Source organism: Bison bison, unplaced genomic scaffold, assembly GCF_000754665.1.
Source record: "Bison bison bison isolate TAMUID 2011002044 unplaced genomic scaffold, Bison_UMD1.0 scf7180017864303, whole genome shotgun sequence".
Lineage (NCBI taxonomy): Eukaryota > Metazoa > Chordata > Mammalia > Artiodactyla > Bovidae > Bison > Bison bison.
Genome location: NW_011494875.1, coordinates 3,278,771 through 3,291,304, shown reverse-complemented (window position 1 = coordinate 3,291,304; position 12,534 = coordinate 3,278,771). Strand labels below are relative to the sequence as shown.

At 41.5% G+C, this 12,534-nt stretch overlaps 1 protein-coding gene across 1 annotated transcript in view; it reads right to left on the bottom strand.

Annotated features, from left to right (window-relative positions):
• LOC104997046 (histone H2B-like) overlaps positions 1 to 12,024 on the bottom strand; it is a 26,138-nt gene extending 14,114 nt beyond the window's left edge. Inside the window, exons 1-2 of the mRNA XM_010851502.1 lie at positions 11,995 to 12,024; positions 10,286 to 10,529 (exon numbers count right to left, since the gene is read on the bottom strand). Coding sequence (XP_010849804.1) covers positions 10,286 to 10,529; positions 11,995 to 12,024 — 274 coding nt within the window. The remainder of the gene's footprint in view (positions 1 to 10,285; positions 10,530 to 11,994) is intronic.
• Positions 12,025 to 12,534: the final 510 nt, after the last annotated feature.

Here is a 12,534-nt window from a genome sequence, read left to right as displayed (position 1 = left end):
GACAGAAGTATTGGAGTTTCAGCTTTAGCATCATTCCTTCCAAAGAAATCCCAGGGCTGATCTCCTTCAGAATGGACTGGTTGGATCTCCTTGCAGTCCAACGGACTCTCAAGAGTCTTCTCCAACACCACAGTTCAAAAGCATCAATTCTTTGGCGCTCAGCCTTCTTTACAGTCCAACTCTAACATCCATACATGATCACAGGAAAAACCATAGCCTTGACTAGACGGACCTTTGTTGGCAAAGTGATGTCTCTGCTTTTGAATATGCTATCTAGGTTGGTCATAACTTTCCTTCCAAGGAGTAAGCGTCTTTTAATTTCATGGCTGCAGTCGCCATCTGCAGTGATTTTGGAGCCCAGAAAAATAAAGTCTGACACTGTTTCCACTGTTTCCCCATCTATTTGCCATGAAGTGATGGGACCGAATGCCATGATCTTCATTTTCTGAATGTTGAGCTTTAAGCCAACTTTTTCACTCTCCACTTTCACTTTCATCAAGAGGCTTTTTATTTCCTCTTCACTTTCTGCCATAAGGGTGGTGTCATCTGCATATCTGAGGTTATTGATATTTCTCCCAGCAATCTTGATTCCAGCTTGTGTTTCTTCCAGTCCAGCATTTCTCATGATGTACTCTGCATATAAGTTAAATAAACATGGTGACAATATACAGCCTTTTCCTATTTGGAACCAGTCTGTTGTTCCATTTCCAGCTCTTTGTAGGTAATTTGGTTTTATCTTGAAAATCCAGGGGCATGTGAGCTTCCCTGGTGGGTCAGATGGTAAAGAATCTGCCTGCAATGCTGGAGACCTGGGTTTGATCCCTGGGTTGGGAAGATCCCCTGGAGGAGGGCATGGAAACCCACTCCAATATTCTTGCCTGGAGAGAGGAGCCTGGTGGGCTGCAGCCTATGGGGTTGCAAAGGGTCAGACAAGACTGAGTGACTAAGCACACAGGACAGGGGCATGTAGATTTAATGGGTTCCATTTTACACATGATGGAAGAAATTGGACACAACAGTTCATGCTGTGGCCAGTGGTTCATATGAAGAGGAATCTGACACCAAGTGTATGTGTGTGTGCTGGAGAGATTTCCCAGCACTTGGACTTGTGAACAGAGTGATCATTTAACTTATCATCCAAATCACAACACTTTTAAGAGTGAAGGGGTTCCAATATTAATGTCAGGGGAACAGATATAAATTTGGACTGCCTAGGGCAAACTGGAATATACAGTCATCCCTTACAAGGGGAGGGGGCCATTACGCTCTCAGGGATTTTCACTCTCACCTGGCCTGGACAGGCTCTAAGTGGGGGAGCCTGTTACCATTCATTGCTACTTCACTGGTCTACCTTTTAAGAAGTGGGGCAAGAGAATGTTTCCAAAGTGGTGTTTTCATTCACAAGTCTGGTGCCCAGGCTGAGATGACTTAACGTCTGAGATGACTTCAGGACTTCCCTGGTGGTGCAGCAGATAGGAATCTGCCTGCCAATGCAGGAGACACAGGTTTGATCCTTGGTCCAAGAAGATCACATATGCCACGGAACAACTAAGCCCGTGCACTGCAACTACTAAGCCTGTGCTCTAGAGCCCAGGAGCTGCAACCACTGGAGCTCGCACCCCTAGAGCCTGAGCTCTACAATAAGAGAAGCCATCACCACGAGACGCCCTCACACCGTAAGAGTAGCCCCTGCTCACCGCAGCTAGAGAAAGCCCACGTGCAGCAGTGAAGACCCAAATGCAGCCACAAATAAATAAATAAGAAGAAAATACACAATTTTTTAAAAGGACTGCTACAACTAGGACTGCTGAACAAAGCATATACAAGCTGTTCTCCATATGGTTTGAGCTTCTCTTAGCATGGAGACTGGGTTCTGGGTGGAATTTCCTAGAAAGAGAGAGTTATAAGCCCAGGAAGAAACCACATCATCTCTTCTGCCCTAGCCTCAGATATCATCACCTGACCTGAAACTGTTGTGATAAATGCACCCAAATTCACACGGAAAGGACCCATTTTTAAAACTGCAATATATTGGGTTGGCCAAAAAGTTCATTTGGTTCTTTCTGCTGCTGTTCAGTCGCTCAGTTGGGTCTGAATCTTTGCAACCCCATGAAGGGCAGCACACCAGGCTTCCCTGTCTTTCACTATCTCCTGGAGTTTGCTCAAACTCACGTCCATTGAGTCTGTGATGCCACCCAGCCATCTCATCCTCTATTGCCTCCTTCTCCTCCTGCCCTTAATCTTTCCCAGCATCAGGGCCTTTCCCAATAACAATGTGCTTTCTATAACATTGCAGTAAATCCTGAAAAAACTTTTTGGCCAACCCAATATGATGTCTCAAGCATGTCCCTTTTTCTTTCATTATTATCAGACTTGCATTTGGGGCTAGCCAGCAAAACCACCACAGTAACAGCCACAAATTAAGCTTCATTTTTAAGTATTAAGCAAGCAAAGAGAAGACTTGTGTAGTAGAAAAAATATTGTTGCCAAAACTTTGAAGATGGTAAATAGGGCTGAGTATACATGGAGTTGAGAAAATATTGAATCCAAATCCCAGCTCCGGACAACAATGGGACAGAACCCATGCAAGACCTTCCGTGGGCCACTGTCAGACAAAGGTTTTACCCTCTTTCTACTCCACAAGCAGCGTAGACTCAGTCACAGCCCACTGAGACATCATTCCATAACCAAGTGGATGGGTATCACCACTGCCTCTTAATTAATCCCTATCTTCAGTCTGACAGCCAGCATGCATTTGCCTCTGTTCCTCTCAGACTAGTTTTTGAGTAAAAATAACATTCTATGACTACAAATAGTTAAGTAGGAACAGGAGCTTGAAATGAGGGGACCATTACTACAGGTTTCATTCTAGGTGTCTAGGACCCTGGAACTTGATAATCCTTTGGTTATTCCTTGTTAGTATGGGTGGTGGTGATGGTAGTATTTGACCAGGGTTTTAATGGTGATAGGGCTTCCCAGGTGGCAGTAGTGGTAAAGAACACAGCTACCAATGCAGGAGAGTGGGCTTTGACCCCTGGGTCAGGATGATCCCTTGAAGAAGGGCATGGCAACCTACTCCAGTATTCTTGCCTGGAGAATTCCATGGACAGAGTTGCCTGGCAGGCTACAGTTCACGGGGCCTCACAAAGTCAGACACAACTGAGCATGCACGCTCCTTAATGGTGATAGAAATAATTGGGTTAATCCTCATTTTCATTCTGGTCATAGAAAAGTATTCCAAAAAACCAAGAATGACACTTTTCCTCTCCTCCAGCTTGATTTTCTATCCCATCTAACAAGTAAAACAATCCTGTTCTCCTTGGTCCCAATACGTGGGAAACTGATAGAAAAATTCAAATGACTGTGTATGTTCAGATTCAAAGGTTTGTGTTTTCTATGAATTCCAGCTCTGCCCTTTTCTACCTGTATTACCTTGTGCAACTAATCTCAACCAGTTTTCCTATCTGAAAAAATGATGAGAAAAATAATATCTATTTTAAATGGTTGTGGTGAAGTTAAAGGAAACTCTGCATGTAAAGTGCTTAGCATATTATAAATATGCAGTAAATCAGTAAATGTTAACTGTTCTTAGCTATTATGTTTCTAGTCCCAGCTGGAGTTGATGATTTTAACTTTTTCCTCCTCCATTCTGCATAATCGCAGTTTTGAAGCTTCATTTTCTCCAAAACTTTACCATTTCCATGCTCACCCTCGGTTGATTGCTTCTATACAGAGAAAATCTTCCTCCAAGGGGAACCCAGACATTCTCAAAGCCCCTGATTGCCCAAGGGTTTAGAGTCCTGGGTGCTAGAATGCAAACTCCTGACATGTCCCTTTTCCTCTGCCCCACCTTCCTCCATATGCATGTACATTACACAGAGCATGGCAGATGCAGAAGTTGGCCTGGTCTTCATCACGAGTGGCCATTCTTTGGCCAAGCTTCCCCTTGAAATGGGCCAGTTTATGCAAGGGATGCTTTCTCAGTGATTCAAACCACTGGGAATCTGGGAACCAGACCAGAACTTATTCTGTTAACAGTTTCCTATGCAAACCACAACATGTCAGTGTCCACACTTTTACCAGGGACAATGGACAGGATCTGTTCCAGCTCTAATTTCTCATCATTATGATGTTTTAATACTTCTGTGCTGTGGCCAGCGGTGTTTTGGAGCCCACTTAGCCTGGCTTACAAGAGCTGATTAGTAACTTTTTAAGAATCTGGTGAGCAGTTGTTATACATAGCCATTATTTAAAATTACATTATGCAAACTTACATATTAAAGGAATAATATTAAAAATAAAGACAATAAACACTTAAAATGCATCACATCCTTATTATTATACTACATTTTTTCTGTTATCTCTGCCTTTGATGTTGTTTATACCTACTCTATCTGTGTGGTAGGAAGAATTTATGACTATACACCACTGCGTATCTCCTCCCCACTCTGTGATAAGTGGTGCCATGTTTATAGCTTTAAATTGATCATGGTGGCCACCAATCAGAGATTGATTTATTTTTTTGTTGATTGTCTTGACATGAGAAGTAATGAAGAAAATGTTAACAATGCAGATTAAACCTGTAAATGTCTGTAGCCATTACAGTGTGAGTAGCACAAAAAATTGAGGGCTACTGCCCCAGTATTTGAAGCAAAAAAATTGCTCATGTCACTCACACACTGATGAAGTTCTGATAAACATCTTCATTGTTTTGCTTTCAATTTAGTCTTACTTATTAATATAAACAATATCAACTAACATTTATATCAGAACTGTACTCATTCATCAACAGCCATAGGTTGGCTAGATATAAATAGAGTTCAGCAAAAATCATTCTGTGAGAATCAATTGGCTATATGGCATTAGAGATAAAGAGCATTTATATTTTATTATTATTATCAGTTGTGCTACACATCCTTTATATCATTAAGGTTGATAATATACTTATGTACACCCATGTGTGCATGCTAAGTTCCTTCAATCTGTCCGACTCTTTGCCACCCCATGGACTGTAGGTCCCCTGGCTCCTCTGTGCATGGAATTCTCCAAGCAAGAATGCTGGCAGGGGTTGCCATGCCCTCCTCAATGGGATCTTTGGGATTCAGGGATCAAACCCACAACTCTTACATCTCCTGCATTGGCAGCTGGGTTCTTTACCACTAGTGCCACCTGGGAAGCCCATTTATGTACATATATATGCACAGATTTTCTATTGATTCCTTATAGAAGGGTCAGACAGAGCTCAGAGAAGTTTTATCTATTTTCAAATGCACATGTAAGGAGTTCCAAAATTCTCATGTTATTGATTTTTACTTCTTCAATACTCGTATGGCATTTTGGCCTTATTTACAGAATGACTATGATGTAATGAGGTTAATCTGATAATAAACAGACCTGAGGAGCCCAATAAACAGACCAGTGCATGGTAAGTCACTTCAGTTGTGCCCAGCCTTTTTCAACTGTATGGACTATAGCCCACCGGCTCCTCTATCCATGGGATTCTCCAGACAAGAATACTGGAGTGGGTTGCCATACCCTCCTCCAGGGGATCTTCCTGACCCAGAGATAGAGCCTGCATCTCTTTCATCTCCTGCATTGACAGGTGGGTCTTTACCACTAGCACCACCTGAGAAGCCCAGTCACTTCAGTCACTCAGTCGTGTCCAACTCTTTGCAACCCCGTGGACTGCAGCATGCCAGGCTTCCCTGTCCATCACAACTCCTGGAGCTTGCTCAAACTCATGTCCATTGAGTCAGTGATGCCATCCAACCAACTCATCTTCTGTCATCCCTTTCTCCTCCCACCTTCAATCTTTCCCAGCATCAGGGTCTTTTCAAATGAGTCAACTCTGCCCACAGGTGGCTAAAGTATTAGAGTTTCAGCTTCAGTATCAGTCCTTCCAATGAATATTCAGGATTGATCTCCTTTAGGATTGACTGGTTGGATCTCCTTGAAGTCCAAAGGACTCTTAAGAGTCTTCTCCAACACCACAGTTCAAAAGCATCAATTCTTCAGCACTCAGCTTTCTTTGTAGTCCAACTCTCACATCCATACATGACTACTGGAGAAACCATAGCTTTGACTATACGGACCTTTGTTGGCAAAGTAATGTCTCTGCTTTTTAGTACACTGTCTAGGTTGGTCATAGCTTTTCTTCCAAGGGAATCCCAGAACCCTCCACTAATCTAAGGAAGTAGCTCTGGATTTAGGATACATCTAAAGCCAGTATCTGCTTTTTGCTTGATTATCAGTGAAGCATTAGGAGAAGGCAGCAAAATTTCCCTGTGTGATGCCAGAGTGAAAGAAGGCATTGGATATGCTCCTTTTCTGGATTGTTCTCCCACCAACTCATTGAGCCAAAACCTGTGGTACATGTAGCTCTTCCTGCCCCTGCCCTACTAGGAAGATGCACCACCCCTCTGCCTAAATTTGAGAAGGAATCTGATTTAAGCCCTGGGTATAGGAGGGATTGGCTTCCCTGGTGGCTCTGCAGTAAGAATCCATCTGCCAATACAGGAGATGTGGGTTTCATTCCTGGGTTGGGGAGGTTCCCTGGAGAAGGAAATGGCTACCCACTCAGTATGCTTGGTGGGCTACAGTCCATGGGGTCTCAAAGAGTCGGACACAACTGAGTGACTAAACAATGACATAGGAAGAGACATGCGCTGGGATGGATTGTACACAGGATCTCATATGCACCTTAGCTCCCAACAACTTGGCCAACACATATAATAACAACCCAGAAAGATTCTGCAGTCAGATGGGACAACATATTGAAAACCTAGTAGAGCTAAATTGTATATAATAGAAAAGACAAGACTCAGTGGAACATAGTTAAAGACTATAAATTCTTTCAAGGTAACAATGAAAATGCAAGAAGAGAATTGTTGGTAGCATAGGTCAGTAAGAGGAAATGAAGATACTATGATACAAAATAAGAAAAGCTTTGCCTTTAATTATAGAAAATATTTTGAAAATAATCAATTCTATAATTCTTTCCCAAGATGAATAACCTAAGATTCCTTTTTAAACAGGTATTAAGTAATACAATAAGTATTGGATAACTCTAGGAAAATTACAATGAGGAACTTTTAAAATGAATGATGCTTCACTCGAGTATGCTTATTATGATTTTATGCCAATAGATTATATAAATAGGTAGGCTAACATTAAAATTTTAACTTTTTCCATAGGTTCATTGCATCTGTGATTATATTTTTCCTAAGAATTTTGCTTGCATAGTAGTAATAGAAACTTGAATTTTTCTGCTGGGTATTTCTCATGATAACAAGCTCATTATGTGTGATTTCACTGAATCACTTAACTGCAAGTACAGATTAAATTTCACTATAACTGAGTTTCAAGTTGTTAAATTTTTACCTACTAACCACACAACTTAACAGGGACACCCTATTTAATAACATGTACCTTTGCAATTTCTAAAAGTATAGGCTCCAGGAGAATCTGCAAAGGGTATGCCTATCTCTAAATGGTTTTTTTGTTTGTTTGTTTTTGCAATAGGTCTGTTATTCTCAAATGGAAATGAGTGAAATGTTTGATGGTTTTTAAATAGTTGGTTATAAATAAGCCTCTTGATTTTAATTTTGAATGCATGATTTTTTTTTAGGAAAAGAAGTTTAGTTTGAAAACACTTAAACTTAGGTTCTAATATAAAGTGAAAGATTTGTTTGATCCTCTGGAAACCCACAGGTGGAAGACAGTGTAAGAGCAGGTGAACACATCACAGACCTCTGTATACCCCAGGCTGGAATTCTTGGTGGAGTATGGACATATGGGGAAGAGTTAGAGCGCTGGGTGGACTTCTGGAGCCCGGTTGTTTGCCCCGAGTGACATACATCCCAACATCAAAATCAGGTGCTGCCTTCACTACATAACTTGTCCAAGAGACCACGCTCTCAGCAATCCTTATTTGCATGTTTTATGTCATCTAATCTAAATTTTAGGCGCTATATTTTATACTTAACTTTTTGGCTTTACCATATAAGATATGAAAAGAAAAGAGAAGCAAATTACCCTTCACTTATTCTTTTCTTCCTATTTCTGGAGATCACCAAAATCATCTCTTCTGGACAGGAAAACCATCCAGTTCTTGGCTATTGCAAGGGATAAGCCTAATATTCTCTGTGTGTGCACTTCATGATGTTTTCATCAGTTTTACTGAAGCCCTACGGTTTTCTTGCTCAGGGGCTTAATTTATCACATGTGAGCCCAATATACTTCATGTCACTAGAGGTTAGAGCTTTGGACCATCTCAGAATCAGTCCCCCCAAACAGTGATAGCAAAAACTTTTTATAATTGCAAAAAATTAAATATCCATCCCCAAGAAATTATTCAATTCATCACAGTAGAATTTTCTCTATGCTCATGCGTATTATCAACACTCGGGCACATAGCCAAGCCAAAGTTTAGCTAGATTAAGAGACCACTACACCTCATCTAATGTAACACTTGAAATAAATAGTCTCCAGCACGCCTATTCAAAGGAAGATAATGAACTTCTTTGTTAATTCCCAATGATGTGTATGTTACGTAAAGAAAGATTCTAGCAAGGATCAGGCCGTGAGCCATTATCTGAATTGCTCCAAGCTATTTTTCAGTCTCAGAGAGGATTTTTATTTGAAATATTGCCTAACCAAAAGGAACTCATGAACATCTGGAGCAAATGCTAGAAAAACTTGTAGTGGGTATTCACATCTTTATTCTACAACAATACCTTCCCACCCAAGTCATTTAGAATCCCTCTTGTTCACTGAAGGAAGTCTGGCCAAAGGAGCTTTTCATCAGAAATGAAATAAATTGATGTAGAGTTTTACCAAACATGTATTGATAGAACATATAACTGATTTATTGAATAAGTGGGGCACAGCAGAGTATGAAGACATAAAAGAAATCTTTATTCTTTCTCATGTCTATCTTTCTTTTTCTCTCTGGGCAATTGCTTACACAGTTTTATTGCTTCTCCATTGTCTTTTGGATAATAATAAACAGTATTATCTTTAGGTATAAAAAAAGTCTGTGCTTGTGTTAGTCATTCAGTCATGTCCAAGTCTCTGCCACCCTGGAGACTGTAGACTGCCAGGCTCCTCTGTCCATGGGATTCTGCAGGCAAGAATACTGGAGTGGGTTACCATGCCCTCCTCCAAGAGACCGTCCCACCCCAGGGATTGAACCCAGGTCTTCCACATTGCAGGTAGATTCTTTATTGTCTGAGCCACCAGGGAAGCCAGAAGTCTAGTTTTGTCTCATATTAAGTTTCACCTTCTCAACTGATTTAAAGTTTTTTTGACTCCTCTGACCTGAACCTAACCCCAGCTGAAAACCCACAGAAGAGGAGGAGCAGGCTGTTCCTGGTCCCTGTCTCTTCATCTTCCTCTTTTACTCCCTCCCTCTCACTGTGCTGCCCTTGGACTTGGGGACTTGCATTGGCAGAGGGGCTTCATAAGGGGAATAGATAAAAAGGCTCCCTGACTGTGGTAACGTCTCATCACAGTCCTCTCCTCTAATGTTGGTTCTTTCTTTCATGGGACACTTCTGAAGACTCTTTCTCCCATGCGCACAGAGACTGCTCCTGCAGAGGATCCCTCTTCTGGCCCATGTAATCTCTGGCTGAACACGAGAAGCACTCCTCAGTCCTGCTCCCAGTGCTGCTGTCTCTGCAGGGTTCTGTCTGGTATCAGGCCGTCCTCCGGAGGGGGACCCTTTTAAGGATGAAAGGCAAAACACTCAGTACCTTTTCCTGCCAAACCTGAAAGGATAGGTGGCTCTTTCTTTTCTAAAAATTCTTTTTCACAATTTTTTCCCATTTAGGTTATCACAGAATATGGAACAGAGTTCCCTGTGCTATACAGTAGGTCCCTGTTGATTATCTATTTTAAATACAGCAGAGTGAGCATTTCGGTCCCAAGCTCCCAGTCCATCCCTGCCCACCACCCTTCCCCCTGGTAACTGTAAATTCATTCCCTCAGTCTGTGAGTCTGTTTCTGCTTTGTGGATCAGTTCATTTCTATCGTTTTTAGATTCCACATGTAAATGATATGATATTTATCTTTCTATTCTTACTTTATTTAATATTATAATATCCAGGTCCATCCATATTGCTGCAAATGGTATTATTTTATTATTTTTATGACTGAGTAATATTCCATTGTATATATGTACCACATCTTCTTTATCCATCATCTGTTGATCACAGCCACCCATAGGAGACTTTTTCTCTTTCTGCTGCCATCAGAGTCAATGTCAGCCAGCTCCTTGCCTTCGGACCTTCCAGGTGAGAAGCAGACACAGTCTTTGACACCCCAAAGTCTAGGAGGCACAGGTCAAGTTCTCCAAGAACTTTCCCTTCATGCTTTTCTCTCATCTGGGGTAGTCCCTCAATGACAGAGGACCACGTCTTAATGTCTATGTCATGAGAAATGGCAGTTTCCTTCCTAGCTGATATCCCAGCCAACGTCGAGATGGTTTCTTGAGGCCCTCTGGCTTTCTCTTGATATCCTGGAAAGCACCCCTATCAGCTCCCCAGTGTAAAGAGAAGGCCACTGCACAGGCATCCATTTGTTTACTTCAAGGAAACCCTTATCTTGATATAATAGAGCATCCTTTTCAGAATGTGGGGAACTTGCCCTACTGTTCTTAGCTTTGAGGCCTCAGCTATGAGTGAAACAGCAAGAAGAATCTTACCTAACATCCTGTTATACACACCTGCTCTATTCAGAACCCATTCTGTAAAAGTTTTTGTGGGCTTATTTGCCTTCCTTTGTCCATCCATCTAGGTGTCTACCCAGGGTACTCATTCCTGCTGTGTGGCTCACCTTGCTCTACAATTACATGGGCTGAAAGTAATGTTTTTGAATGCCATTCATATTCTCTCATGGGTTTCCGAGGTGACGCTAGTGGTAAAGAACCCGCCTGCCAATGCAGGAGATATAAAAGACATGGGTTTGATCCCTGGGTTGGGAAGATCCCCTGGAGGAGGAAATGGCAGCCCACTCCAGCATTCTTGCCTGGAGAATTCCGAGGAGAGAGGAGCCTGGTGGGCTACAGTCCACGGGTTCGCAGAGTCGGATAGGACTAACGCAACTTAGCACACACATGTTCCCTCAGGGCTACTGGAAAGATCACAGGTCATACCCAGCCTGTGGCACACTCACAAATCTGAAAAAATGAGCCCATTACCCCAAGCTGGAAAACTGGGCTTCTTTCCTTGAAAATCTGGAAAAATGTCCCAGGGATGCTTAGGCTGCTGGCAGAGGTGAGAAAATAAGATCTCAGCACATTAAAATGGCTGTTAAAACAAATATAATAAGCATTCACCAAGGGAAATTCCACTCTGCAGGTGTGTATTAAATACAGGAGAGAGAGTTATCAAGAGAAAGAGCACAGCTAGGGGTAGGGGGTGGTGAGGTAGTATTAAGGCTGGTGAAATGAGAGTTTTAGAGGGAAGTAGAGTGAAGATGAGACGATTTGGCAGGAGGAGGGGCTTGCTTTGCTTTATTTTGTTTTGTTTGGAAACTGTGTGGTCTTTAGGCTTGACCAGAAAAACTCTGTGAGAAAGGAAAAGAGATTCATGTCTCCTTAGATGACGCACTGCTTAGAAAATAATAAGCCAGAATTTTTTCCTGCCACAACTGGAAGTCCTCAAAAATAAAAAGCTTTTCTAGACCTTTCCACTTCAGGAAACACATTAACTTTCACATGATTTTCTTCTAAAAAAATAATCTCAGCGTCAGAGCAGAATTGGTTGGTAGGGAATTGACCCAGCCTAATATTATTGGCAAGGTCCAGATTCGGTGATGATGTTATTTAAACATTCTCAATAAAATCATACATAGAATTGTAACAGTGATTTTGTTGAATTCCTACTATGTGCAGGGCACAGTGTTGGCAGAAGAGATAATTTAAATAGAATACGTATGCTATGAGCATTAACTCTGGGGCAGCTGTAAAGAAGGAATTTCTTAAAGAAAACTTACCTCCACATTAGTGTCTTCAGAAATTTCCATGTTGCCTATTTAAGAGACAAAACTTCACCTCTTGATCATTCTAAATCAAGAATTTTGAATACATTTAACACTTTAAAAAAAAAAAGAGGATGCTGGAAAGGAAAAGAAGGAAATGTAGAAAATGATATCAACAAACAGATTCAATAATTTACCATCAGAAGTTTCCTCAGAGCTGCCAGTAAATCTTTTGCAGAGTACATAATTAATATTTATGAGTGAGGCACTGTAGGGCCTATATCTGCCATTGCTTGGTAATTCACTTAACTTTCTCTAAGGTTCCATTTTCTTAGCGCTAAGGTAGAATCAATTGACCCCAGTCCTTTGGGTAAGGGAGACTGGTTTGGTGTGGAAGAAGAAAATATTTGAAACTCTAGAAAGGTAATCGGAGGCAATTCATCCTTCTTGGATGGCAAAAAGAAACAGATTTGCATCTGGTAGAGATTCTGGTAATTTGATCCAAGTCCAGGAAAAGGTCAAAGGCCCTCAGAATAATGCCAGAGTTTATTGTTC